Here is a 22,646-nt window from a genome sequence, read left to right as displayed (position 1 = left end):
AAAATTTTAGAAACAAAAGGAAGCTTTGAAATAGGTCTGAAATTACTCAACAAAGAGGCATCCAAGCCAGGGGGTTTCAGCAGAGGCTGGACCACTGCCTGTTTAAACATTACAGGTACATGGCCTAAAGTCAGGCTGCTGTTTATAAGCCTTTGAATATCAGGTCCAATAGTGCCCCAAACTTCTTTAAAAAAGCGAGGGGGAAGAACATCACTGGGAGAGCCAGACTTGATTTGGGTGACAATTTTACCCAGTTTAAATAGAGACACGGGTTCAAAATGGCTAAAAAATTGCTAAAGGCGTAAAAATAACAGAAGGGTCATGAGAAGGGGGTAAAATATGTGCTCTAATAGATAAAATCTTCTCCACAAAGAAATTTAAAAAAGCTTCACAAGTTTCAGCAGAAGCTTCTGTACAGTTGGATTGGGGAGGGTTAAGAACAGAGCTTAAAATACTAAATAAAACACGGGGCTTATGGCAGTTGTCATTAATAACACCTGCAAAATAGGCGGATTTCTGGTTCTTGACAATTTTCTGATATTTATGCCAGCTATCTCTTAAGATATCATAAGACACTTGTAGCTTGTCTTTTTCCCATTTGCGTTCTGCTTTTCTGCATTCTCTTCGAGCAGCCCGAGTGATGTCATTCAGCCATGACTCAGACTTCAGACTTCAGTTAAGTGGATGTGTTGTGCGACTGGAAACTCTGCTGTGTAAAATGACTAAACCGCAACGGTAAAAGTGTGAGGCATGACTGATCATTCTGCTGACCTGTGGAAAAAACAGGGTTGCTTATCTGTGGGTGTTACATTGATAGTCAAAGGAGTTTGCAAAGAAAAGCAACTCAAAGAAGTCCAGACGCTTTTCTTTGCAAACTCCTTTGACTACGATGACCTGGATGACTGAGAACCTTCACAGACGTGTTACATTGATGCAGATGTGCAGCACGAATGCATTTGGCTTTGGTAAATCTGACACACACACACACCACACACACAATATGATGGCTTTACAACATGTTTTCAGTGCATATGTGCGATCATTAGTGTCTGTCATGTAAGCGAGGAAAGTTAAAAAGACAAATAAAGTTGCCATCCTCATCAGTCATCAGACTTTATGAGCTGTTCACAGGTCAGTTTGGTCTTTCTTGTCTATGTGAGGATTTTGCAGGGCTCTTCAAATATCACTCTCACTTTATTTAACCTGTTTCCAGAAAAACACCAACCCCTGTGCATCAGGGTCCACCTCACCTGTTGTTCTCTACTTGTTGACACAACCTTTCTTGGACGGCAAAATGACCTTTGAGCCATCTGTCAACACCTAGTGAATGTACTGCGGGTGGGAGGAGGGGGTGTCTTGTGTGTTTGCATTTCAAACATTTGTTACCGCCACACAGGAGAGGGGCATGATTGGTAGAAAGAAAGAAAGCCAGAGGAAGAGGAAGCGAACGAGTTAGTACAAGTCCACACGGTTGATTAATCTCCCCGGCTATCAGGAGAAAAAAGGAAATGGAAAAAGGCCTTTTGTCACCATTCAGTGATTAGTCCAGTTAGTCTGCTTTCTTTGGCAGTGAACTCAGGGAGGGCTCGAAGCAGGCCGAAGTGCGAGGATGGGCAAGAGCACAGAAACAACACCGCTGTTCATTTGCCGATCAGGAAGTTTAATCTCGCGTATAACAGATGGGGCGACGATGGAAACGAGGTCTTGGTTATGTAGTTTTTGATAAGAGCATGTTCTCTAGAAAAATGGACAGTTTTCATGAAGAGCAGCTTCCCCGATTGGCTCTGTGCCGAACAAGAGACAACGGTGCTCTGAAACACTCGAGTGAATGCGATTAACTCTGCCTCTTTATGTGTGTGTGCGGTGCCTTTGCTGGAGTGTTTACATTAGGGAAATGAACCCTTTGGCTATCACATCACCAGCTTGTTCTTGAAGGTTGACTGAACCCACACACACACACACACACACACAGAGACAATACCGCACACAAAAAGCTGCTACTGGCATGCTGATCTTACTGGTCCTCCCTCCTTGTTGGCAGCAGACATGGCACTCGCTTCGGGCTATTTCCGACAGTTGGGGAGCAGGTTAACAGTCGACTTTGAGGTGACGATTACTGGACGATTGGGCACGATGTGGTATTAGCCTTTGCCATTTGCGATTAACTAGAATGCCATCCCGTTTTGAAGTGGGCACACAAACATATGCTCACACATGCAGACGTAGCACATTAGGAGTCTGGCAGTTAGTGCAGTTCCCAAGGAAACTGTACCCTCCTAAACTGTGCCAGCTGAGCGAGAGGAAGAAAACAACAAAGTCACGCTATGACTTGTGTGTCTGTGTGTGCAAATGCATTCGTATATATTGAGAGCCTAATGAAAGTTTCTTAAAATTGCCAAGAGATTCAGCATAATAAAAATGTTCCAGTTTTTCTTTAGAAATTACAACTTTATTGAAATATTGTGTAGTACAACTATATTTGCAATCCCACAGGGGCTGATGTGCTCTGTCGCTACATTATCTACATTTAAGTACATTTATCACAGTGCACTTCTGTAACAGGAAATGTGAATATAATTAAACAAAGACAGCTAGTGTTTGCAGCATATTAAATCTTTATCTATAGTGCAACGATAACATCACACTCAAAGCCTCCTAATCATTTCATTTCAAAAATGCTGCATCAACCTGTGATCTAAGACTAACAACTAGTAGGAACTAATATTAAAAAGTATCACAACCTGAACGATGCATGCTGCAGTTCTCACTGTGATTTGATGAAAGAGGAGGCTTCACATTCAGCTGTCGCTGAGTGTAGCTGCTGCTGCTGCTGACATACGCTGTAGCTGATGGAGTTGTCACTGTGTGCTGTTTTAAAAGCATTTTAAGACATGATAGCAAAAGCAATGAAATGCAGTGCTGTGCAAAAGTCTTGAGCCACTCCCGATTTCTTTATATCTTGTCAGAAACATGGGAAATAGGTGTAGCAATTTATTGAAACATGTGCAAACATATATGGGAAGTACATATGAGGCAAAATGTGTTGCACAGTTCTCCATTGAGGATCAAAATCTGATGGTACTTTACTGGTACTTTTAATTCCATCAATTTTGACAAGATTTCCAACACCACTGGCCAAAATGCAACCCAACCCATGACAGTGCCCCCACCGTGTTTACAGTGATAATGATTTGATTTGAAGACCCGTTGCCACTGATTTTCAGCCTCACCCTTTTTTTCCTTTTTCCTTTCATTAAAAATGTCTTCCTGATAGCCAGCCTTCCACTGAGACCATTTCTGAAGAGACCTCAATGAACAACAGGGAGATCAAGTGAAGGGCCAGATGCTTCTTTTGAGTCCTTTTCTAGGTCTTTGCTGGATTTTTCCCTGTTTCTTAATAATGTTTATGTGCTATAAATAGTCTTTTTTAGGTCTTGCCCAATTTCCTCAAATGTTTTAAGGAAACACTCCAAACTGTGGCATTTTGTTTATAAATTCAACTAAAGAAAAAAGAAAGAGGTAATTTTAAAAAGAGAAAAAACATATAAATTAATCAGAGGGAGTCAACACAGCTGGGGGAAACAAGGCACAGGTGAACAGAATATAAATAAACAGACAAGGAGGAACCAAAATAAAACAGGAAGCAACTAAAGAGAGAAACAACCAACACAGTGTTAGGTGTTTTTAGGCATCACAGGTTGTTAAGACGGGGCCTTGACAACAAAACACAGAGGAGGCTCGACTAATAACAGAGGAAGTGAACTGAAAAGAGAAGAGCAATTCTAACATAACTCAGAACTGTGAGAATAAAGCAGGTGTTTTGCAGCATTGCAGTAAAGTGTTCCTGCTCTGTGCAGCAGACCCATTTCAGTTTTGAAACCTACACACAAACACACAAATTGTAGTTTTCAGACGTCTATGTTCTTTTATCATATCATGGCATGTTCTTACATAAGCCAGCATTATGTGCACAAAAGAAACCATCTCGAGCTGCATAAGCGCGTGTTTTGTCAGTCTAGCACCGATCCATCACCGAGGCAGAAGCATCCCCACGGAGCCTGCCGCACCAACGACGTGCCAACATTTTTTATTTTTGTTTTGCCTGTAAAACTGAATTATGAGAGATGAACGTGTCGTGCTGTCGTTTTGCGGGACTAAATGCATTTTTGAATTTTTAAATCCCACAAATAAAATCTGCGATTCGCTCCTACTGTCACATTTGGGAGGCACTGCTTTTTGATGCATTCCTTCATAACTTCAAGTGAACCTAAGAAACATAATTCACGTGTCGGCTTTCGAAGGCTTTAATTGTCAGACGTCTGTAGGAGTGCGATCAGTATTCTAACAGGTCTGCTGCCTCCTTCATGTTGCACTCAGCTTCTCTCTCCAGTCACGCGTCAGTGGAGTTTGCTGCTATCAGCGTTAGATATGGCAGCTGCTTCGATGTTTGCGCGTGCCTCTCTGCATCCTTGTTGCACGTCCTAATTAGCACTATGGGGTACAATAATTATTGTAATAATAAACGAATTCCCTCAGAGCTTGGGGATAATGAGTTTCTGACTTTGTGTGTCTGCTTGTTTTTGTGTTTGACAGAACTGGGTTTGGTGTTTATGCCAAAAAAACACACACAAAAAAAAACTGGGGGAGGGCAAGTAATGAAAGCATGACGCTGCATTCAAATTCACCTTTAACCCTTGTGCGTCCCTTTCACGAGGGATGCACAAGGGTTAAATTCATCTGTGTGTGAGGATGCATACGTGGAGGGCAGGTGGGGTGTGTTCTTTCAGGGACTTTATTTACTCACTGGGGTATCTGACTCATTTTCCTATTAGTGTGCAAAGATGATAAGCGATAAACGCCTCAATTTGCCGCATCAGGAATCCACAATCTGCTCCTTTGTGTTTTTCCTTACGCCTCAGTCTGATTCAGACGTTTAACCGGCACATTGGATGCTATTTTTAGCCGCTAAATTTCCTTAAATGAGTGTATGTCTGAGTCTGGATGTGTGTGTGTGTGTTTGGGTGTTTGCGCGTGTGATTGCTCTTTCGGTCAATGTTATGGATCCCTTCTTTTGTTGGCACAGCTGGCTTAAATGCTCATCCAGCTGAGCCTTTAGCTTGTTAGTGTGAATGTCTCTGCGTGGACTGTTGTTTTTATTTTTCTTTGTGCGCATGGATGTTGTAGTTGTGCGCGCCGGGCGTGTGGAATTGTTGTCATTTGCGTCTCACAGTGACAACTTTAGGCGTCCAGTTTAAAAAAAAAAGATGACTTAAATGATTAAAAGCTAATGAGAATTGTGATAATTCTTTCGTTCTGGGGTTGGGTCTGTCGAATATGTTCACACATGCTCCATGAGACAAAGTCCTGCCAAAGGCATCGAGTGCAAAATGATTATTGAGATCTGACAGCAGGGACAAATCCCGACACGCTCTGCAGAGACGCTCCTGCACAGTCGCTCGGTGATAGGTAGAAGCAGAAACTCAGTTATGGAAACGTGCTATAACGATGATGGGGTTAATTAACTTAAATTTCCTTCTTTCTTTTCACTTCTAATATTAAGGCAGTGCACACAGACTGGATGAAATGAATGTAAATAGAGAGAAGAAGCAAAAAGAAAGCTTTTCTTCTCTTTTCATGACACGGCTGCAGCTCACACGCGCCGCTGTGTTGCTGTGAAATCCATCGTGGGGACCGAGTGCGCTCCCCTTCTGCTGCAACCACTTCATGTTAATAATTGCTTTAAGCAGCGTTCATTGCGAGATCTGCGGTTTTAGATACATTAACCTCCGGGTCAAGGTCACATCCAGTCATAAAAGGAGCTCGTCTGTCTGCAAGCTGCTCTTTGTCATAAGGCTATCTGGGCTAACGTGTGCTGCTGTGGACTTCATCTAATATTTCTTCCTGGAAGACTCTCTGCGGGGCCTCGAGGCCTGAAAGATGGCCAGAAAGCTGCCCTGTGTGCGTAGAAGTGTAACTCTGTGTGTTAGCGGTGGGTGGGGTGCTCGCTTGAGAGCAATGTGTGAACTGCATGTGTACAGCAGGGTTGTTTTTGAACTGCATGTCTACAGCATTTGTTTCCACAGTCTTAGTGTGCGTGTGTGTGTGCATGTGTTTTTGTGGTTTGCGGAGCATCCCGTCGCAGCTGGATGTGGTTGGGGACTTCTCTCCCTTTATACATTATGTGTGTGTGTCTTTGTTGCCGCATCCCATAGGGAGTCTCTTGTGCAGTCTTGGTGTGTGGGGGAGTTGATTTGCATCCCCTAAAGATTGAGTCGGGTGGGGGGACTTAGCATGTGAAGAGGTGGACCTACTGCTCTGATACTGCTGCCTCATGGCTTTTTGCGCAGCTTAAAGTGATTACCTCCCTACTGTGTCCATATTGTACCTCTGAAAGCACGAGATTAACAGGGCGCCTGGAAAATCATCTGTTTTATGTACTTGCATTATGCAAGAGCAACATTTCTGTTTGGTGTTTTCTCACGATTAATCAGCACTGCAGCACTGTCACGTCCTTAAAGGCTTCATCTTAATTAAACAGCGGTCTCGCTTGTCTGGGTTTCTGCTCTTCTGCCGGCAAGGAAGTGAAAATGTTCCTAAACTTAAATACTTGGTCCTCGAGCTGTCAGCGAGTTCGTAAGACGTTTTGGAGCTGCGGCTGCCTCCTTTCAGACTCATCTAATCATGGATTAATTTGAAGCTGGGATCTCAGGTAAAAGCAATTAACTGCAGCGAACTACCTGTCAGGAAGGAAAACCCAGCAGAGTCTTTAGATGAAGGATTAACAGCCACTGTTGATGGCTTTAAGAGCTTGTATGGTGTGCCAACATCAGTGGTCCTGCTCTTAGAACAGTTCACTTTATGCCCACTTTGTGCGCTCTCATATTCTCACTGTTCTTTGTTTCCAGTGCACCATGTGGGATCAGAATCTCAAGCTTTATCTGCACGATGCATTAAAGCATTAAAATAATTCAGGCTCTGTAACAATCAGCGGCCTGTCTTGCTGAGTTGCCTGACAGCCACTTGTGCAGCCGCCAAGTCATTTTACGTTTTAAATCGATGTAACAGTTTCATAAATGTACTGATGATTTCTCTCTTTCCCTTTCTGTTGTCGTCTCCCAGGATTCGTCCTCAGATGGCCAAAGAGAAGATAGAAGGGTGCCACGTGTGCACGCTGGTCACACCCGGAGAGCCTCAAGTCCTCCTGGGAAAGGACAAGGCCTTCACCTATGACTTTGTGTTCGACATTGACTCAGAGCAGCCCCACATCTACCAGACCTGCGTGTACAAGCTCATTGAGGGCTGCTTCGAGGGCTACAACGCCACCGTGTTCGCTTACGGTCAGGTATGACACAGACGCTTGGATTCCGTTAAGGAAATCTGAAATAAACCGAGGCGCACGCAGCCAGGTTGTCTTTATGAGCTTTATTTTCCTTCACAAAGGGGTCAAACAGCAGTGCAGGCAGCACGACAGCAGTCTGCATGCTTTCTGACAAAGAGGGAGACTAGAATATTTATAGAGATGAGTTATCTCTCTGCCACGGCCACAGAATGCCGTTAGAAGACTGTAATAAAAGATAACTCGTACATCAAGATGTTGTGATGCTTCTGAAATATTACACTGAGACTGAATAAGACTATTGAGTCTTCCATTCAGTAAGGCCCGAAGCAGGAGAAGCTCAGAAATGTACAATTACATTAGAGGTGTTTTTTAATGAATAATTCACAGAGAATTTGAAGTCTTTCTTATTTACCTCTTATTTTGTAATTTAGTCACTATTTTATTTAAATATGAAAAAGTAAAATCAAACAAACTATTTTAAAATTTTCCCATTAAGGATTTTATTCAGACATTGGGCTCTTGTAGGGAACTGCAAAGTAAATGTAGCAGGCAAAATGTATAAGTCGTAGGTGGTAGGTTTAAAAGTCACACACAATGGTAGTCGCCTTTTTTCTCTGCATCCTCCTTTACCTTGGCGTAGCGCCACCTTGCCCAGTTTGCCATCCCTGCTCCAGGTTCTGCTCAGAGTAGTTATTTGGTTTGCATAACCAAAAATGTTCGTCTGACCTCAGGGCGAGATCCTCTCCTGAGAAGCAGCTGAATGATACTGAGGACTGCTCCAACAGGGAAAATGTCACAACCTGAGGGAAAGGGCTGGGGTAGTATCTGAGCTTTCAAAATAAGAGCAAGGCAACTGAATCCTAGTGAACTGATCACAGATGCACAAAAAATAAATAAATCATCAAGTGCCTTACCCATTTCACTTAGTGGTTTTTATATACCTGACCAACCTGTAAAATAAAGTGTACATGTGGGCAAGACAGACATAAGCTTTAAATTTGTCCTTTTTTTTTGATGTGTTACATAAAATATTATTTTGTTCTGTGAGATTCCAAATTAAGGACGAGGCTGGCCACCTTTATGTGTCTGTGTGTCTAGTACTTACAAAAAGACAAAGAAAGACATGTTGCAGTTCATGCATGGGCTCTGTTACCCTTCAAATGTAATTAAAGTCCTGGGCAGACATGACTTGCATGAATTAAAGGGTCTTTCAAGTCATTCAGCGTTACATATGTTTCATATCAAATATAAGTGAGCGAGAGCAGCAACGCTTGGTGAATTGTTGTAGCTGACATAATAGATAAAAGAACAACAAAGCAGAAACATGCACATGTCTGTACACACACCCGTGCAGCGAGCATAGCCATGCACATTGACTCACGGTTTACTGATTTTAATTAACTACAGTGAATGTGTGTGAAACCTTGTTAATGTACATAAATAAGGAATGAGGCTGGGGGTGATGAATCACTGGTGAATCATTTTACAGACGGGCTCAGGGAAGACGTACACCATGGGGACGGGTTTCGATGTAAGCCTGAGCCCACAGGACCAGGGCATAATCCCGCGGGCTGTTCATCAGCTGTTTGAGGGGATCCAGGCCAGGAGGATGCTCGCCCAGGAGGCCGGCACCCAGCCCCCGGACTTTAAAGTCAGCGCCCAGTTCCTGGAGGTAGGCAGCGCTCACATTGTTACTCTATTTGACACTCATACAATGCTGTATTGATATTCCTGCTGCCATTATGTAAGTGCGCGTGTGCGTTTTTGTGTATGCTGGTCCATATTAACTCCAACCAGATGGGACAAAGTGGGGGAGACGACAAGATCAGACCCGCTTCTGTAAACAGGAAGTGACAACCTGAAGACAGATGAGCGTGAATGTCTGCTTGTGCATTGTTGGTCCTGATTAATGCTGTCCATTACCTCTGACATTATTCCTCATCACTGTGCGGGAGAAGATGGATAAGTGCAAGGAATGGGAGGGAAGGAGGGACGCTTGCGTAGGAGAAATGAGATAATATACGAGTAATTATTTCCTCTGGGGGCTTCTGGCAGGCAAATGTTTGGGTTTTATTTAGGGGACATTACTACTGCGTGTGTGTGTTTGTGTATGTGTGGGGAAGAGAGAGAACTGAACAGTGTAATAATAATTACAATGTAATAGAAATTCAAATTTCAAAATAAAATCATTTTCTGTCCATTTTTCTTTTCCTTCTTTTGTCTGCGTTCCCGCTTCTCACTATTAGTGTCTTTTCTGTGGGCTTCAGGTCAAAAGGTTATCTTCTTTGATGGTGAACAGATGGGCGAGTGTGTGTGTGTGTGTGCATTTAGCACTAGGTGGGAGCAGCTGAGCTTTCAGCTGACCTCTTTGACCCTTGTCCTCAAAGGTTTCTGAGCTGTCATCACGTTGACCTCTGTGGCTGCAGAGCTGTGTGGAAATACGAAACTAGAAATCAGTTTAACAGAACAAAATAGTTGAGTTTTATGAGGTGCACAATCATTTTGAGCAGAGGGGGTCATCCTTGCACTGAGCGTGTACGAATTGTACGAGGTGCGATAGGCCTTAACGTGTGCTTGTTCTGCTCCTTGCAGCTGTACAATGAAGAGATCTTGGACTTGTTTGATGGAACCAGAGATCCAGAGAGTCGCGGTAGGAAGTCCACCATAAAGATCCACGAGGACTCCAGTGGCAGCATCTACACCACTGGAGTCACTTCCAGGCTGGTGCAATCAGAGGACGAGGTGGGTCTGTGAGTGCAGCTGGAGCTGTGATTGGGAAGTTTTCACATTTCTGCCAACAGCTACAGCTCAGATGGCTATAAGGCTTTCGTCATCAGATAAATGTGACATCATTCTGATTTCTGCCCTTCCTTCAAAGGATAAGTAGACCGAAACCATCCCAGCATAATACCTCCCACAGCATAACAGAGCAACCGGATCCCCTTACAGTTCAGCGTCTATCTGTTACCAACAGTGATTAAACCTTTTAATAATTCAATCATTAAGTGTATATTTTAAAAATGTTCAGATTATCATGCAAAATCTTGAACAAAATAACCACTTTTTACACTTCGGTGGTTGATATAACAACTTTAAATGAACCAGAAAGTGCAGAAGTCAAGTCTCCCATGACTGTACAGTGATGAGCGATATTACATCGGAAAGTATTCACTGTGAAGACACGAATTAGCTCTGACTGGGGTGAGGGGAAGGATGGGAGTGTGAACTGCCAAGAACCATCTGGTGGTCCGTCTTCATAAACAACAAAGAGGTCAGAGATAACAAGGGAGACTGGGCTCTATTTTGCTGCATTGACCGACGTCAATTTTTAAACCCATGGGGCTATTTATGTTATGAAGTTTAGCTTCCTTCTTGAGAGGCTGGCTTGTTTACAGTCACATATGAGAAATGTGTCACAGCTGACGAGAAAGGAAACCGCAGAGCACTGACAGTGTGGAGGAAGAAGGATCCGAAAGGCCCATTAGGACACGAGGAATCTTTGGTCACAAGATACACAGAAAAAAGGTGTTCGTTTAGGGGAAGAGCTACACTAAAACACTGACTTGGACAAAGCAGTTGTGGTTGTGGTTACTCAGTTTTTTTCTAAAGGTGGGAAAGAGAAAGAATGATGTCAGCAAGTGTTAAAAGACGCAGTGAGAAAGAGGAAGAAAGGCTGAATTTTATTCGCATTAAAGTCAGACGGCTGAGAGACGGGAGGGTGCTCCTGTGGGAGAGAAGAAGAAGACAGAAAATGTCAAAGCAGGGTAACAGGGACGAGATGGAAGTCTGGCAGTGATGGAGTCAGCTGAGGAAGACAGGATTTAGGCAGGTTAGGATACAGAGTGAGGGGAGGACCCAGCAGCAGAGAGGGCAGGGAAAGGAAACGTAAAGGTTAATGAAATGCTAGCGCTTAAGCGAGCGGTGATGACAAGAACATCTCTGTGGGAAATGCTGAACTCTTCCAGGAAGCTGAGAGCGTCTTCTTAAAACAAGACGTGATCATACTCATGGGTACTTATAAAGAAACTTTGGCGTGATGTCAACAGGCATTTGTTTTTGTTTCTCAGTCTGCATGCGTAAGTCAGGAGGTTTCTTACTTTCCAATAAAAGTAACCAAATGTCCTGTATAATGTGTTTGTGTGTGTGTGCTGCAGTTGCTGCAGTGCCTGAAACTCGGCGCTCTGTCCCGCACCACTGCCAGCACTCAGATGAACGCCCAGAGCTCCCGCTCGCACGCCATCTTCACCATCCACCTCTGTCAGATGCGAGTCTGTCAGCAGCAAATGGTGAGTTTGCAATGGGTGGTGGAAAGAATGAGAGAAACAAACACACGAGAGAGGTATTTAGAGTTATTACAACTTTGTCATCATCCGGTTATATGAAAACCTGTCGGCTGTTAGCCGGAGGAGACGGAAAACGATAAGCTAATAGGAAACGTGACTTTTTAGGAAGAGTAAAAAGAAAAGTCACATATGATGATGCGCAGAGTGGAAGTGAAACATAAATAATTCTGCATCGTTCAGAGGGATTAAATGATTTAAAGTAAGAAACAGTAACTCAGCAACCTGCTTCCCTGTGTTTGTTGGTTTCTTAGCAGAACGGTGGAGGAGGGCAGAATGGAGAGCTGAACGGTGGTGTGGAGTCTGGCCCGATCGCCCAGCCAGAGTATGAGACACTGATGGCCAAGTTTCACTTTGTGGACCTGGCTGGCTCCGAGAGGCTGAAACGCACAGGCGCTACAGGAGACAGAGCCCGCGAGGGAATCTCTATTAATTGTGGACTTGTAAGTCAGGCAGGGATCGCCAGTGTAAGATTGTAAATCTGTATACAAAAGAAATAATTGTGCATGCTTAGATCACATCTTCTTCTTGTGTGTCTTTGCACCTCTGCTAGCTGGCTCTGGGAAATGTGATCAGTGCTTTAGGCGATCAGACCAAGAAGGGCGGACACGTCCCGTACCGAGACTCCAAACTTACCCGACTGCTTCAGGACTCGCTGGGAGGGAACAGGTATAAGCACGTACAGACACACACATGTGAAGAAGTTGTATTTGTTGGAAAAAGATGTAATATTCAGAAGAATCTAAATTTTGTGACACAAAAAGTAGTTTTTTTGCAGCTGAAATGATTGGTGAGTTACTTAATCAGGTTATTTCCACAACAACGTGTAACAACCATGACAACCAAACACAACCACACTATTACTCTGCGCATGCACATTTACCGACGGCCTCCGTGTTTTCTTTTTCCCTCAGTCGTACGGTCATGATCGCCTGCGTCAGCCCGTCAGACCGGGACTTCATGGAGACGCTGAACACGCTGAAGTACGCCAATCGCGCCCGAAACATCAAGAACAAGGTGATGGTGAACCAAGACAAGACGAGCCAGCAGATCAGCGCCCTGCGCGCCGAGATAGCCCGACTTCAGATGGAGCTGATGGAGTACAAGGCGGTGAGCGATGGGGGGGTGGGATGAGCCCAGAGGAAGAGCAATAGGACGTAGCTGCATGCTGGTGATGTAGTTAGTGAGGGGGTATGTGCGGGGCAAAGATGGATGAAACTGAGAATAGCGTGTAAGCAGAAGAAGACAGACTAATGGAGTAAGGGAGAATGATATCAGACGGTAAGTAATAAAAGGAGAGGCCGTGCTTGCTGCAGATATATCAAATTAAAGATCATTACTGGAACACACACATCACTTATTCAGCATTTTACAGTGTAATGTAGGGACAAATCGATGTTTCAGCTTGAGTGTAAACTGCATGAAGGATAATATGAGAACTGTGAGAAGAAATGAGGAGAGAAAGACGGACCACTTTTTCATCAGTTTTGACCTCTGGGGTAAGAAACAAGTGATCGTTTAGCTCTGTTGTTGCGTTATTACGTGACTAAAAGGGTTACCACACTTACAGGGAAGTGACTGCGCTGAGGGATGGCAAGCTGACCTCGATGTGGTAATAAGGGATGCGATGTGACTTGAGTGTGGAAGTAATGAAGCGGCGGATGAGTGGAGTTAATGGCTGTGAGCAGCGGTTAACAGTGACTGTCTGTTGGAAGGGGGGAAACAACGGGATTCTTTCAGCGTTAATCACTGAAAACGCAACAATACATCGCTGTAGAGCCACGGTCATTGTAAATAACAGCACTTTGTTTGTTTGGGCTGCAGCGTGGCGTATTTGTATGAGCGTAAAATTTAGGTTGAGTTTGTTTTTTCACGTCTGCCCTTTGACCCTTGGACGCCAAAGCATTTGTTGACCGTGCCAACCGTCTGCTCTGTGCAGGGGAAGCGTGTAGCCTGTGAGGAAGGGTCAGAGGGCTTCAGTGACCTGTACCAGGAGAACACCATGTTGCAGAGAGAAAATGACACCCTGCGTCTCAGGGTGAAAGCAATGCAGGAGACCATCGACCACCTCAACTCACGCGTAACGCATCTGCTGGCCAATGAGGTCAGCACTCTGCTCGCCAAGTCAAGTACGTGAGAGAGATTCTTAATCGGATGAGCTCGGCCTCTGTAATGATGATGTTTGTTTGTTTTAAATTAACTGCATTTTCCGTGATCTGAGTGCGTTTACTTTTGATCATCCAGGCGAGGGCAATGAGGAGATCGGGACTCTAATACAGAACTATATCCGAGAGGTTGAAGAACTCAGGTAAGAGCCTGAGTATCATTATGCAACTATGCCTGACCAGTGGTCACTCAAACCAGTAGCAGACTAACAGCGATTGGTATTTACTGTGATAACTGTGATATTTTAAGTAGCTGCTTATCCCCAAATCATAATTGTGTCTTTCCTGTAGTTCTGTTTATCCATCTAGATTCTTTGGAGATGTTTCTTTGATTAAATATAATGGAACTAAATCTTTTTCCATGAGAGGCTTTTGTGAACTGTACCACAGCCTCAGCTTCTCCACAGGCTTTGAGCTGACTATAGTAAGGTGCCTACGGTGAACGAGTTAGACTTTTCTGTAGCTGCATCAAGTTCTTACACACCTGGAGGGACCCACTTCTTACAGAAACCCACTTAGTTCGGCTGAGTCACTCACTGTGGTGCAGTTCAGCTTCAGTTCAGTTGCTTCTCCTCTTCTCTCTGCAAGCTGTGAGCGCCCGCTGGGCCGGTCTATTAAAGTCAGCGACGGTACGCTGCAAGTGTGTCACTACAGTTTGGAGCTTAATATGAGAGTGATAGTCAAATTACATACTGCATATACGTGTGACATCAATATTTATTTTTACTGTGTTTCACAGCTTTTTGACTTCCCACAGCAGGGAAAAGTGTACTAATTAAGGGGTTTACTGTGGGACACTTATGTATGATTATCTATTTAGTTTTCCCTCCTGTATTGCTTATTGCTGTTGTAATAAAATTCATGAATGAACACCTCTGTTGCCTCTTTCTGTCGTTCTCTTCCACCTTTGTCAGAACCAAACTTCTCGAGAGCGAGTCCATGAACGAGTCGTTACGGCGACAAGTGGGCCGGCTCTCCTCTCGTTCCCCGTTCCCCACCTCCACTCTCAGCCCCGCCCCTGGTCACCCCCCGGGTTCTTCGCCTGCTCCCATGTCTATGGAGGCGGAGATGACGGATGTGCTACGCCGGGCCAAGCTGGATATCGAGAGACTGAAGAAGAAAGAGAGGAGGCAGAGGAGGATGAGGTGAGGAGCAGAGGACATGTAGACCTCCAAACATCTCTGTTTTATGCAAATATAATATCTAATAGCTCAATTTATGCCTCATATGAACCTGTTAAGATTTTAAAAGCTGGTTTAAAAGGACGGTGATGATTGTGAAATGTTTCCTGACCATATATTTTCTCCCTTCCTCATTACTTTTCTCTTTAAGCCCGACATCACAAGTAAATTAGGACTTGGGGGCTGCCAGCTTCTGAAAAGAGTTGGTATGCTGCCAATGCTGAGCTGTAACGCTGGCTTGGACACAGAAAGGTCTTAGTCAGTCGGCTACTGGGTCACGAGAGAGAAGAGTACACAGCCTAACAGGCTAATTGAGGCCTAATGGCAGAGAAATGGAGGAAGATGGGAATTTAGAGCTGGGATGGCTGATAAGTTTGTAGAAGAGGGAGCAAAGGAGATAATAAAACTGGCACTAAAACTCAAGAGCTAAAGGGGCAATGATGGTAGACAAGGTGAAGAAGAGTTTGCTTAATGACTTTTGATGGTTGACTTTGCAGTAAGCATATTACTTGGCAAAACTCCCAGAGCACAATAAGGGATGTCAGAGTGTGCACGGTCTTAGTTACACTCAGGGGAGTGTTTCTGCGGAGCAAAAGCCATCTGGTATAGCGCTGAAGGTGAAGTGATCTTTGTGGAAAATCCCATGCCTGACAGTACCTGGCTTGACATGCATGCTCTTCTCCTTCAGCCCAGAGTTGGAGAAAGGTCTGAAGAAACGAGTAAAGCTGCACACTCAGGAGAACGGCGAGAACGGGCAGGGCAGGGAGAACGGGCAGAACGGAGAGATCGATTCAGATGAGAATCACACCGAGGTAAGACCCGCACGAATCGGCAATCGCCAGCTTTAAAGTGACCATAATGAGTCTGATCGTTTATGCGTTTCTCCGTGTGCGCAGGAAATCATGTCTCCACTGCAGGAGGAGAGTGGCTGTGATGACGACGAGGGGGAGGACGAAGAGGAGGGTAGGGAGGAAGAGGATGACTTTGACAGTGATGAGAGTCTGGTGGATTCGGACTCAGACTCGGATGAGAAAGGTGTGGTCCTGACAGCTGCTGTTATGAAATGACACCACTGTTTTCACTCTTTGTCCCTGTGGATTTACAGCTTGCCCCTTTTTATCAGCTGTTCTTTCTGTCAGGACATCATCTGCTGTGAGAGATGATTCACAGTAAAGATAAAGATGTTTTTAGTGTAAAAAGAGCAGAAATGAATTCGCATCTTGATGGAAAGTTTGCAAAAACAAGCCTTTTTTTTTTTTTTACATATTTCTTAATACACAGTTGTATACGAAACACACACACAAATGGTGCAGTTTGGTTTACAACCTCTCTCAAAACTCCTCAACCTGCAGCCAACTTCCAGGCGGACCTGGCAGACCTGACCTGCGAGATTGAGATCAAGCAGAAGCTGATAGATGAGCTGGAGAACAGCCAGCGGAGGCTGCTGATGCTAAAACTGCAGTACGAGGAGAAGCTCATCCTGCTGCAAAACAAGATCAGAGACACGCAGCTGGAGAGAGATCGCGTGCTACAGAACCTCAGTGAGTTTAGTTAAGTTGCTCCGTGAGTGTAAAGTGTCACGCGAGGTGTCGGCTACGGCTCGTTAACGTTGTTACACGGTTGTGCAGTGACCATGGAGAACTACACGGAGGAGAAGGCCAACCGGATCAAGCAGGAGTACGAGAAACGCCTCAAGGAGATGAATCGCGACCTGCTCAAGCTACAGACGGCACAGAAGGAGCACGCACGCCTCCTCAAGAACCAGGGGAGGTACGAACGGGAGCTGAAGAAGCTCCAGGGCGAGGTCAACGAGATGAAGAAGGCCAAGGTAAGAGGGGGCTGCTGGAAGTCTGTGTGGAGGAAAGAAGGGAAGGATGTTGTGCGATCACCAGTGTTTTCTGCCATTTTCAGGTGGCGCTGATGAAGCAGATGAAGGAGGAGCAGCAGAGGAGGAGGATGGTAGAGGCGAAGAGAAACCGTGAGATAGCCCAGCTAAAGAAGGAGCAGCGCCGACAAGAGGTTAGCAGCATCTGACCTCTTGTGCGTGTGTTTTATATTTAGCATTGCAAATGTGAGTTTTCAGGTGAGCAGCAGAATTATTTGGGATTTATTGGGAGAATTAGCACAAACACAGATATAACATCTATACAAGCCAGGTTAAATATGTTGCTGTTACTGTCATCGTGGCAGAAATTTAAGTGTTATCTGCTGTATCCAATTAAATGTAGGTGAATTTGTATGCACAATGCATATGGATGTAAATGTAGAGTCAGAGCCCCATCTGTAGGCTGGCACACTGAAAACTTGAGTGCTGGATTATGTAAATACTAAACACGTACTTCTGGTATTATTCTGTTTTTTTAAGATTAGTGCATCCTCTGCAAGCATTAACTTCCATCTTTTTTTTGGCTTCCCTGGAGAAGAGGGCTCGTTAATGAGCATAAAAAGCCTTTACGCTGTCATACCGTGGGCAGCATTCATAATCCTTTTATTTCGATTTTCATCTTAAGTCTTAAAATCCCTTCGTGATCAACACTTTGCAAACCTGTTGTGTGACGAGTAATCCCATTCAGCTCAGGGATCTCAAAGGCAACTGAAAAGCATTTTCTTTTTAAAAAGTGATGAATTTTATAAAAAAGGTTGTGTTTTTTTCTCCATCAGTACCAAATCCGCGCGCTGGAGTCTCAGAAGCGGCAGCAGGAGCTGGTGCTGCGCAGGAAGACTCAGGAGGTGACCGCCCTGCGGCGCCTGGCCAAACCTATGTCAGATCGAGTGGCTGGACGAGTGGCCCGCTGGAACCAGACTCCCCCGGTTACGGACTCCGGAGCTGAGTTATCAGCCAGCACCACGGCGAGCAGCTCCGAGCCCGAGACTGCGAGGACCGTAAGCGGCCTGGTGCGGCAGTGGAACAACAAGAACAGCGTGTACGGATATCTGGGAGAGAGCGAGGGCAGCATGGACGGAACACGGGTCATCGGGTAAGACGACGAGATGTTATGATACTGTCCTTGGACTGAGCTGAATAAAATTATAATGAAAAAATAAAAGCTCAATTAGCACCACCCAGAGTCCAGGCGCTGGTGGTGGTGATAAAGATAAGATGGAGGCTTGGATGAAGACACTTGCATGAGGCGGAGATAGGGCGGAGGTGGGTCGCACAGAGGAGTCTGAAAGATGAAGAGCGGAGGGCGATCGGTTTAAAGAAGGCGGGCAGAAAGATGATGTCGGGATTGAGTTTTATAGTGTGAGGAAGTGATGTAATAATTAGACTAGCAACCCAACACCTGGGAAAGCAGACAGATCAGTGAATACAGATTTTAATATAATACATGACACAACTTTATTGCTGCTTATTGTGAGTCGATGGCATTTTATTTATCCAGTATTTGTCACCTGTTTTTGGTCCATCACCAGCAGTAGAAAGAAGTTGCAGCGTAAGCCAGCCGGCCTGGGCAACAGTGGAGCTGCAGGCAGAGCCAGCAGCATTTCAAAGTCTGCACGTCAGAAGTGGCAAGCTCTCGAGCGTCGAATCACGGACATCGTCATGCAGAGAATGACCATTGCAAACATGGAAGCTGACATGGATCGCCTTATCAAGGTAGGAATGGCACGCTAGAGCTAAAATGTTGTCACTGGGGTTACGTGTGGTTTGATGGATGTAGTTTCTTTCCACCACGAGACTGACTTAAGGTTTTGGATTATAAATTCTCAAATGTACGGCACATCGCTGTGGTTATTTAAGAGTTGAGCAGCAGTTGAGCATCGGGGGTTGCATCAGCAACTTTTTTGACGTTGACTTCTGTAGTCGGTTAAAAACTGAAACTGAGTGTGAGGCGCTTCCTTCCTCCTTTCCCTCGCAGATGAAGAAATGTTAAAATGTGGGAGGGAGGGCGGCCTTTTTCACAGATATGGCTTGGCACACCACTTTTTGCAGCTGCTGTGTTTGAATCATCAAATTTAAAACTCTGTCAGATTTTTCTCAGAGTTTAGATGCGTCAGAATGCGTCTGTTCAGTTAGTGCCTCCGATAAACAGAGAAAATTAAGATTCCAAATGTAGAAATGACTTCTGTAGATGTTAAATATAACTATGAATTTTAATTTTTATTAATTTTTTTTGCTGTGTGGTGATTTGTGCTTTTGTTGAGTCAGAAGCGAGAAGAGCTGACGGCCCAGCAGGAAGCGCTCTCGCATAAGAGAGAGGTGCTGATGGCGGACGGGGAGGGACCGGAAGCTGAGGACCGCCTCCTTCAGGAAATTAACGAGGATATTGAGGTGCTGAACGCCAATATAGACTACATCAACGACAGCCTGTCTGACTGCCAGGCCACCATTGTACAGATAGAGGAGACCAAGGTATGAAGACGCAAACATACCCATGCACAGGCATTTAGACCTGCATGCCAGCAATGAGGAGAGTCAGGCCTATAGTAACATTCATGTTTGTGTGTTTTCCTGCAGGATGAGCTGGACTCAGTGGACACCTCAGTGGTGATCAGTTCATGCTCCTTGTCTGAAGCGCGCCACCTGCTGGATCACTTCCTGAAGGCTTCCATAGACAAGGTAAACGATCATACACGGGGATCTTTAAAACCGACAAGTATAAAGGAAGACAAGAACATCTGTAGGCTTAAATGTGTAGCTTTAAGAAGATTTAAGTGAGTAAGAGTCAGAAAATGTATCACAGCATAAAGTTAGAGTCAGGTGTGGATGCATTAAATGATGGTTTCAGTGCCATCTAGTGGTGTTTCTCTGTATCACACTACATTGTTGGGTTGCGTTTCTGGATTGAGAGCCTATTAAAATAGTTCAGTGTTACAATATTGTGTTGTTGTTGTTGTTTTTCTATTTTCTTTTATCGTGTTCCTGCAGAGTTTGCAGGTGGCTCAGAAGGAGGCTCAAATCAGACTGCTCGAAGGCCAGCTGAGACAGACAGACGTGATTGGCTCGTCCCACAATCACATGATCCTCGATGCCCTACGAGAAAAGGCAGAGTGCATCCCCGAACTCCAGGCTCTCATCCACAACGTACAGCAGGGTAAGAGAGGACTCCTGTGCGTCCTGTGGTGAGAAAAAGGAGAAGGAAGACATAAAAAGTAGAGAAGCTGCACAGTTGTCCGCTTTTTCTTTTTTCTAGTTTCTTCTCACACATGAAAGTGCTGTGCTGCATGCAGCAGCATCATAGGAGATGGATTGTGTTTAGCCCCATTCCCTCTTGGTAAAGCATAAAGAAAAATAAAAAATAACGTTTTTGATGCTTAGAAAAACCATATGTGGATTCAGTTTTAGTGTAGGATAACTATATATGCCTTGGGTGAATAAGGGGCGCAGAATGTGGCATTAGGGCATCCTGTTGCACTGTGAGACATAATGGTTTTTTGCTTCCAGAGAATGGTTACGCGAGCACAGATGAGGAGCCCTCTGAATTCAGCCAAGCCTCCGACAGCAGGTGAGCTTTCTTTCCTACACAACATCATACAGCGTATCCCATCGCTCTGACCCATTTAAAAATTCGTACACACATCTATTTCAGTAAAGATTTCTGCACGTTCACATTTATCTTTCCTCTCTGCCTCCAGCGTGTCTCAGATGAAAGAATCGAACAGCCAAGATGACTTCAAAACAAAATTACAGCAGGTTTGTGTTGTTTCTTATAAGGTTTTTAGTCCCTATGCACATGCCATAGTGCCATTCTTGTTTGTGACCATGAGGTGGCAGTAGAAGCAAACACTTCAAATGACTCCCAGAAGCTTAGTAGCATAAGGATCCCTCATTTGGCACAAATCCCTCTTATTAGTCTGCTAAAGTTTTGTTTTGCTATTTCTTCTTGCTGACCTAGAATAATAACCTAGAATGACTTCTGCCGTGTTTGTTTTACTGCTCTTCTTCTATTTTCTTTGTGCTTTTCCCTGCTGAACGATGTTCTCAGGCTGTATATATAATCTCCCTTTGCACCTTAATTACAGTCAGTGTTTGTCTTCATTTCATGCCCCAGTTTTTTTTCCCTATCCAAGCATCCTTCTTCTTCTATTGTCCTCTGTAATAAAAGCGGCTAATATTTTTCATCCAGATGGAGCCCCGTCTCTCAGCTCAGATGAAGGCGGTGTCAGCAGAGTACCTCGGCCCAATCCTGGACCCCTCATCCGGCAGCAAACCGCAGCACATCACCAAGTCTCTGGCTTCATTGACGGACATCCAGGAGGACGGCCTGAGTCTTGCTCCGGGGAGCCTTGGGCTCAGCCTGGCATTAAGAGACCCGTATCACAGGGACCGGGTATCCCGCACCATCAGCTTGCCTGTGAGGGGTCACACCTTGTAAGTCACTGACAGTTAATAGTGATAACTGAGATGAAGCCCTGACTGTTCATTAAGTCTTATCAGGATGTGGGACTAATGAGAGGAATGATTGGCTCTAGTACTATCATCTTGTATCAGATTGCATTAAGTCATTATCCACTATATATACTTTATGAGCCATCTCTTTTAGCTTCTCGTGAATAATTTAGCCATTGTTTCCATCTTAAAAGTCACTACACTTCATGTAATATAAATCAGTGCATGCACATTTCAGATGATGAGGATATTTTGTTTCTAAATCTAATATTCATTTCCGTTTTTTGGTGTTTCAGCATCAATAAGCCAAAGTTTTCCTTTTGCAGTTATTTACTTAAATGTGTCAAATTTTGTGAATCCTGCACAAGTAAACATCTTTTGAAAATCAGAAAATAGAAAGCAGTTTATCAGGTATTATTCTGTTTCGTGGCAGCAAAAACAAGTCAGGCAAAATGCCACGAGTCCTCAGTGATGTGTGTGATTTGATATTTGAAGAGATTAGGCTGCTAGAAGTGCTTTTAAACTGCATAAACCCTGCTGCTTATAGAGTCCCAACCGTTCACTTAGATGTCTGTCATCCTTTCTGTGCACTCCCCTGAAAGTTTGCTTAGTTTGCTTGCATTTGTCTGTGTGTGTCAGTCCCAGGCAGTCTCGGGGCTATGACACTTCCCCCCTAACCAGAAGGAAATCTTACGACCGTGCGTACAGGTACATGTAATGCTCATTTCGCTCGCAGATGGATCGCACTTTGTTCTAGCTGTTTATTTACACAGTGGGACTCTTTAACTTCCTCATCCTAAACTCCACCATCTTTCTGCCACTTGTCAGGCCGACTGATGGCTACACTCCCCCCTCCTCCCCTCCTCTGAGGACCAGGAATGACCGCAACGTCTTCTCGAGGCTCACCAGCAACCAAACCCAAGGTTCTGCTCTGGACAAGTGAGTGCAGATCCATACGCACAAACGCCACCTGTGTCCATCAGTCGGTCACACTTTGAAAGATTCCCATCCTTTTTTCTTTTCTTCTTTTTTCCCTCTTCCATGTTTTGCCTCAGTTTTTCTGCAGACAGGCTGAAGGTCAGGCCTTTTGAAAGGAAAGTGCTTCTGTCAATAATTTAAATAAGCCTTTTAAGAATGTTTACTAGTAGCTTGCCTTCATCTGAATCCCTTTCTTAGATAAATCCCTTTCTTCTGGCATTAATGTGAATCCCGCAGAAACAGATGGTGCAGGCAGTCTTGGAATCCAGGTGTCAAACCCAACCCGCAATCTATTCAAACCTGCGCGTAGCA

General features: G+C 44.5%; 1 protein-coding gene across 8 annotated transcripts in view; it reads left to right on the top strand.

Annotated features, from left to right (window-relative positions):
* Positions 1–22,646, top strand: part of kif21b (kinesin family member 21B) — a 68,556-nt gene that overhangs the window by 19,901 nt on the left and 26,009 nt on the right. For 4 of the 8 annotated variants that reach the window (XM_005469328.4, XM_019358777.2, XM_019358778.2 and 1 more), the window contains exons 2-26: positions 7,120–7,342; positions 8,829–9,011; positions 9,932–10,081; positions 11,494–11,625; positions 11,934–12,122; positions 12,233–12,348; positions 12,594–12,789; positions 13,619–13,808; positions 13,924–13,987; positions 14,759–14,989; positions 15,714–15,837; positions 15,922–16,060; positions 16,378–16,566; positions 16,654–16,853; positions 16,937–17,044; positions 17,687–18,003; positions 18,440–18,623; positions 19,176–19,379; positions 19,485–19,586; positions 19,896–20,061; positions 20,412–20,472; positions 20,603–20,660; positions 21,094–21,338; positions 21,996–22,064; positions 22,185–22,295. In XM_005469328.4, the coding sequence (XP_005469385.1) occupies positions 7,120–7,342; positions 8,829–9,011; positions 9,932–10,081; positions 11,494–11,625; positions 11,934–12,122; positions 12,233–12,348; positions 12,594–12,789; positions 13,619–13,808; positions 13,924–13,987; positions 14,759–14,989; positions 15,714–15,837; positions 15,922–16,060; positions 16,378–16,566; positions 16,654–16,853; positions 16,937–17,044; positions 17,687–18,003; positions 18,440–18,623; positions 19,176–19,379; positions 19,485–19,586; positions 19,896–20,061; positions 20,412–20,472; positions 20,603–20,660; positions 21,094–21,338; positions 21,996–22,064; positions 22,185–22,295 (3,951 nt within the window). The remainder of the gene's footprint in view (positions 1–7,119; positions 7,343–8,828; positions 9,012–9,931; positions 10,082–11,493; positions 11,626–11,933; positions 12,123–12,232; positions 12,349–12,593; positions 12,790–13,618; positions 13,809–13,923; positions 13,988–14,758; positions 14,990–15,713; positions 15,838–15,921; positions 16,061–16,377; positions 16,567–16,653; positions 16,854–16,936; positions 17,045–17,686; positions 18,004–18,439; positions 18,624–19,175; positions 19,380–19,484; positions 19,587–19,895; positions 20,062–20,411; positions 20,473–20,602; positions 20,661–21,093; positions 21,339–21,995; positions 22,065–22,184; positions 22,296–22,646) is intronic. The other 4 variants (XM_019358780.2, XM_019358779.2, XM_019358775.2 and 1 more) reach the window with 3 other exon arrangements.

This window comes from Oreochromis niloticus, linkage group LG5 (assembly GCF_001858045.2).
Source record: "Oreochromis niloticus isolate F11D_XX linkage group LG5, O_niloticus_UMD_NMBU, whole genome shotgun sequence".
In the NCBI taxonomy this organism is placed as follows: Eukaryota; Metazoa; Chordata; class Actinopteri; order Cichliformes; family Cichlidae; genus Oreochromis; species Oreochromis niloticus.
This window is presented reverse-complemented; position numbering and strand designations above follow the sequence as displayed.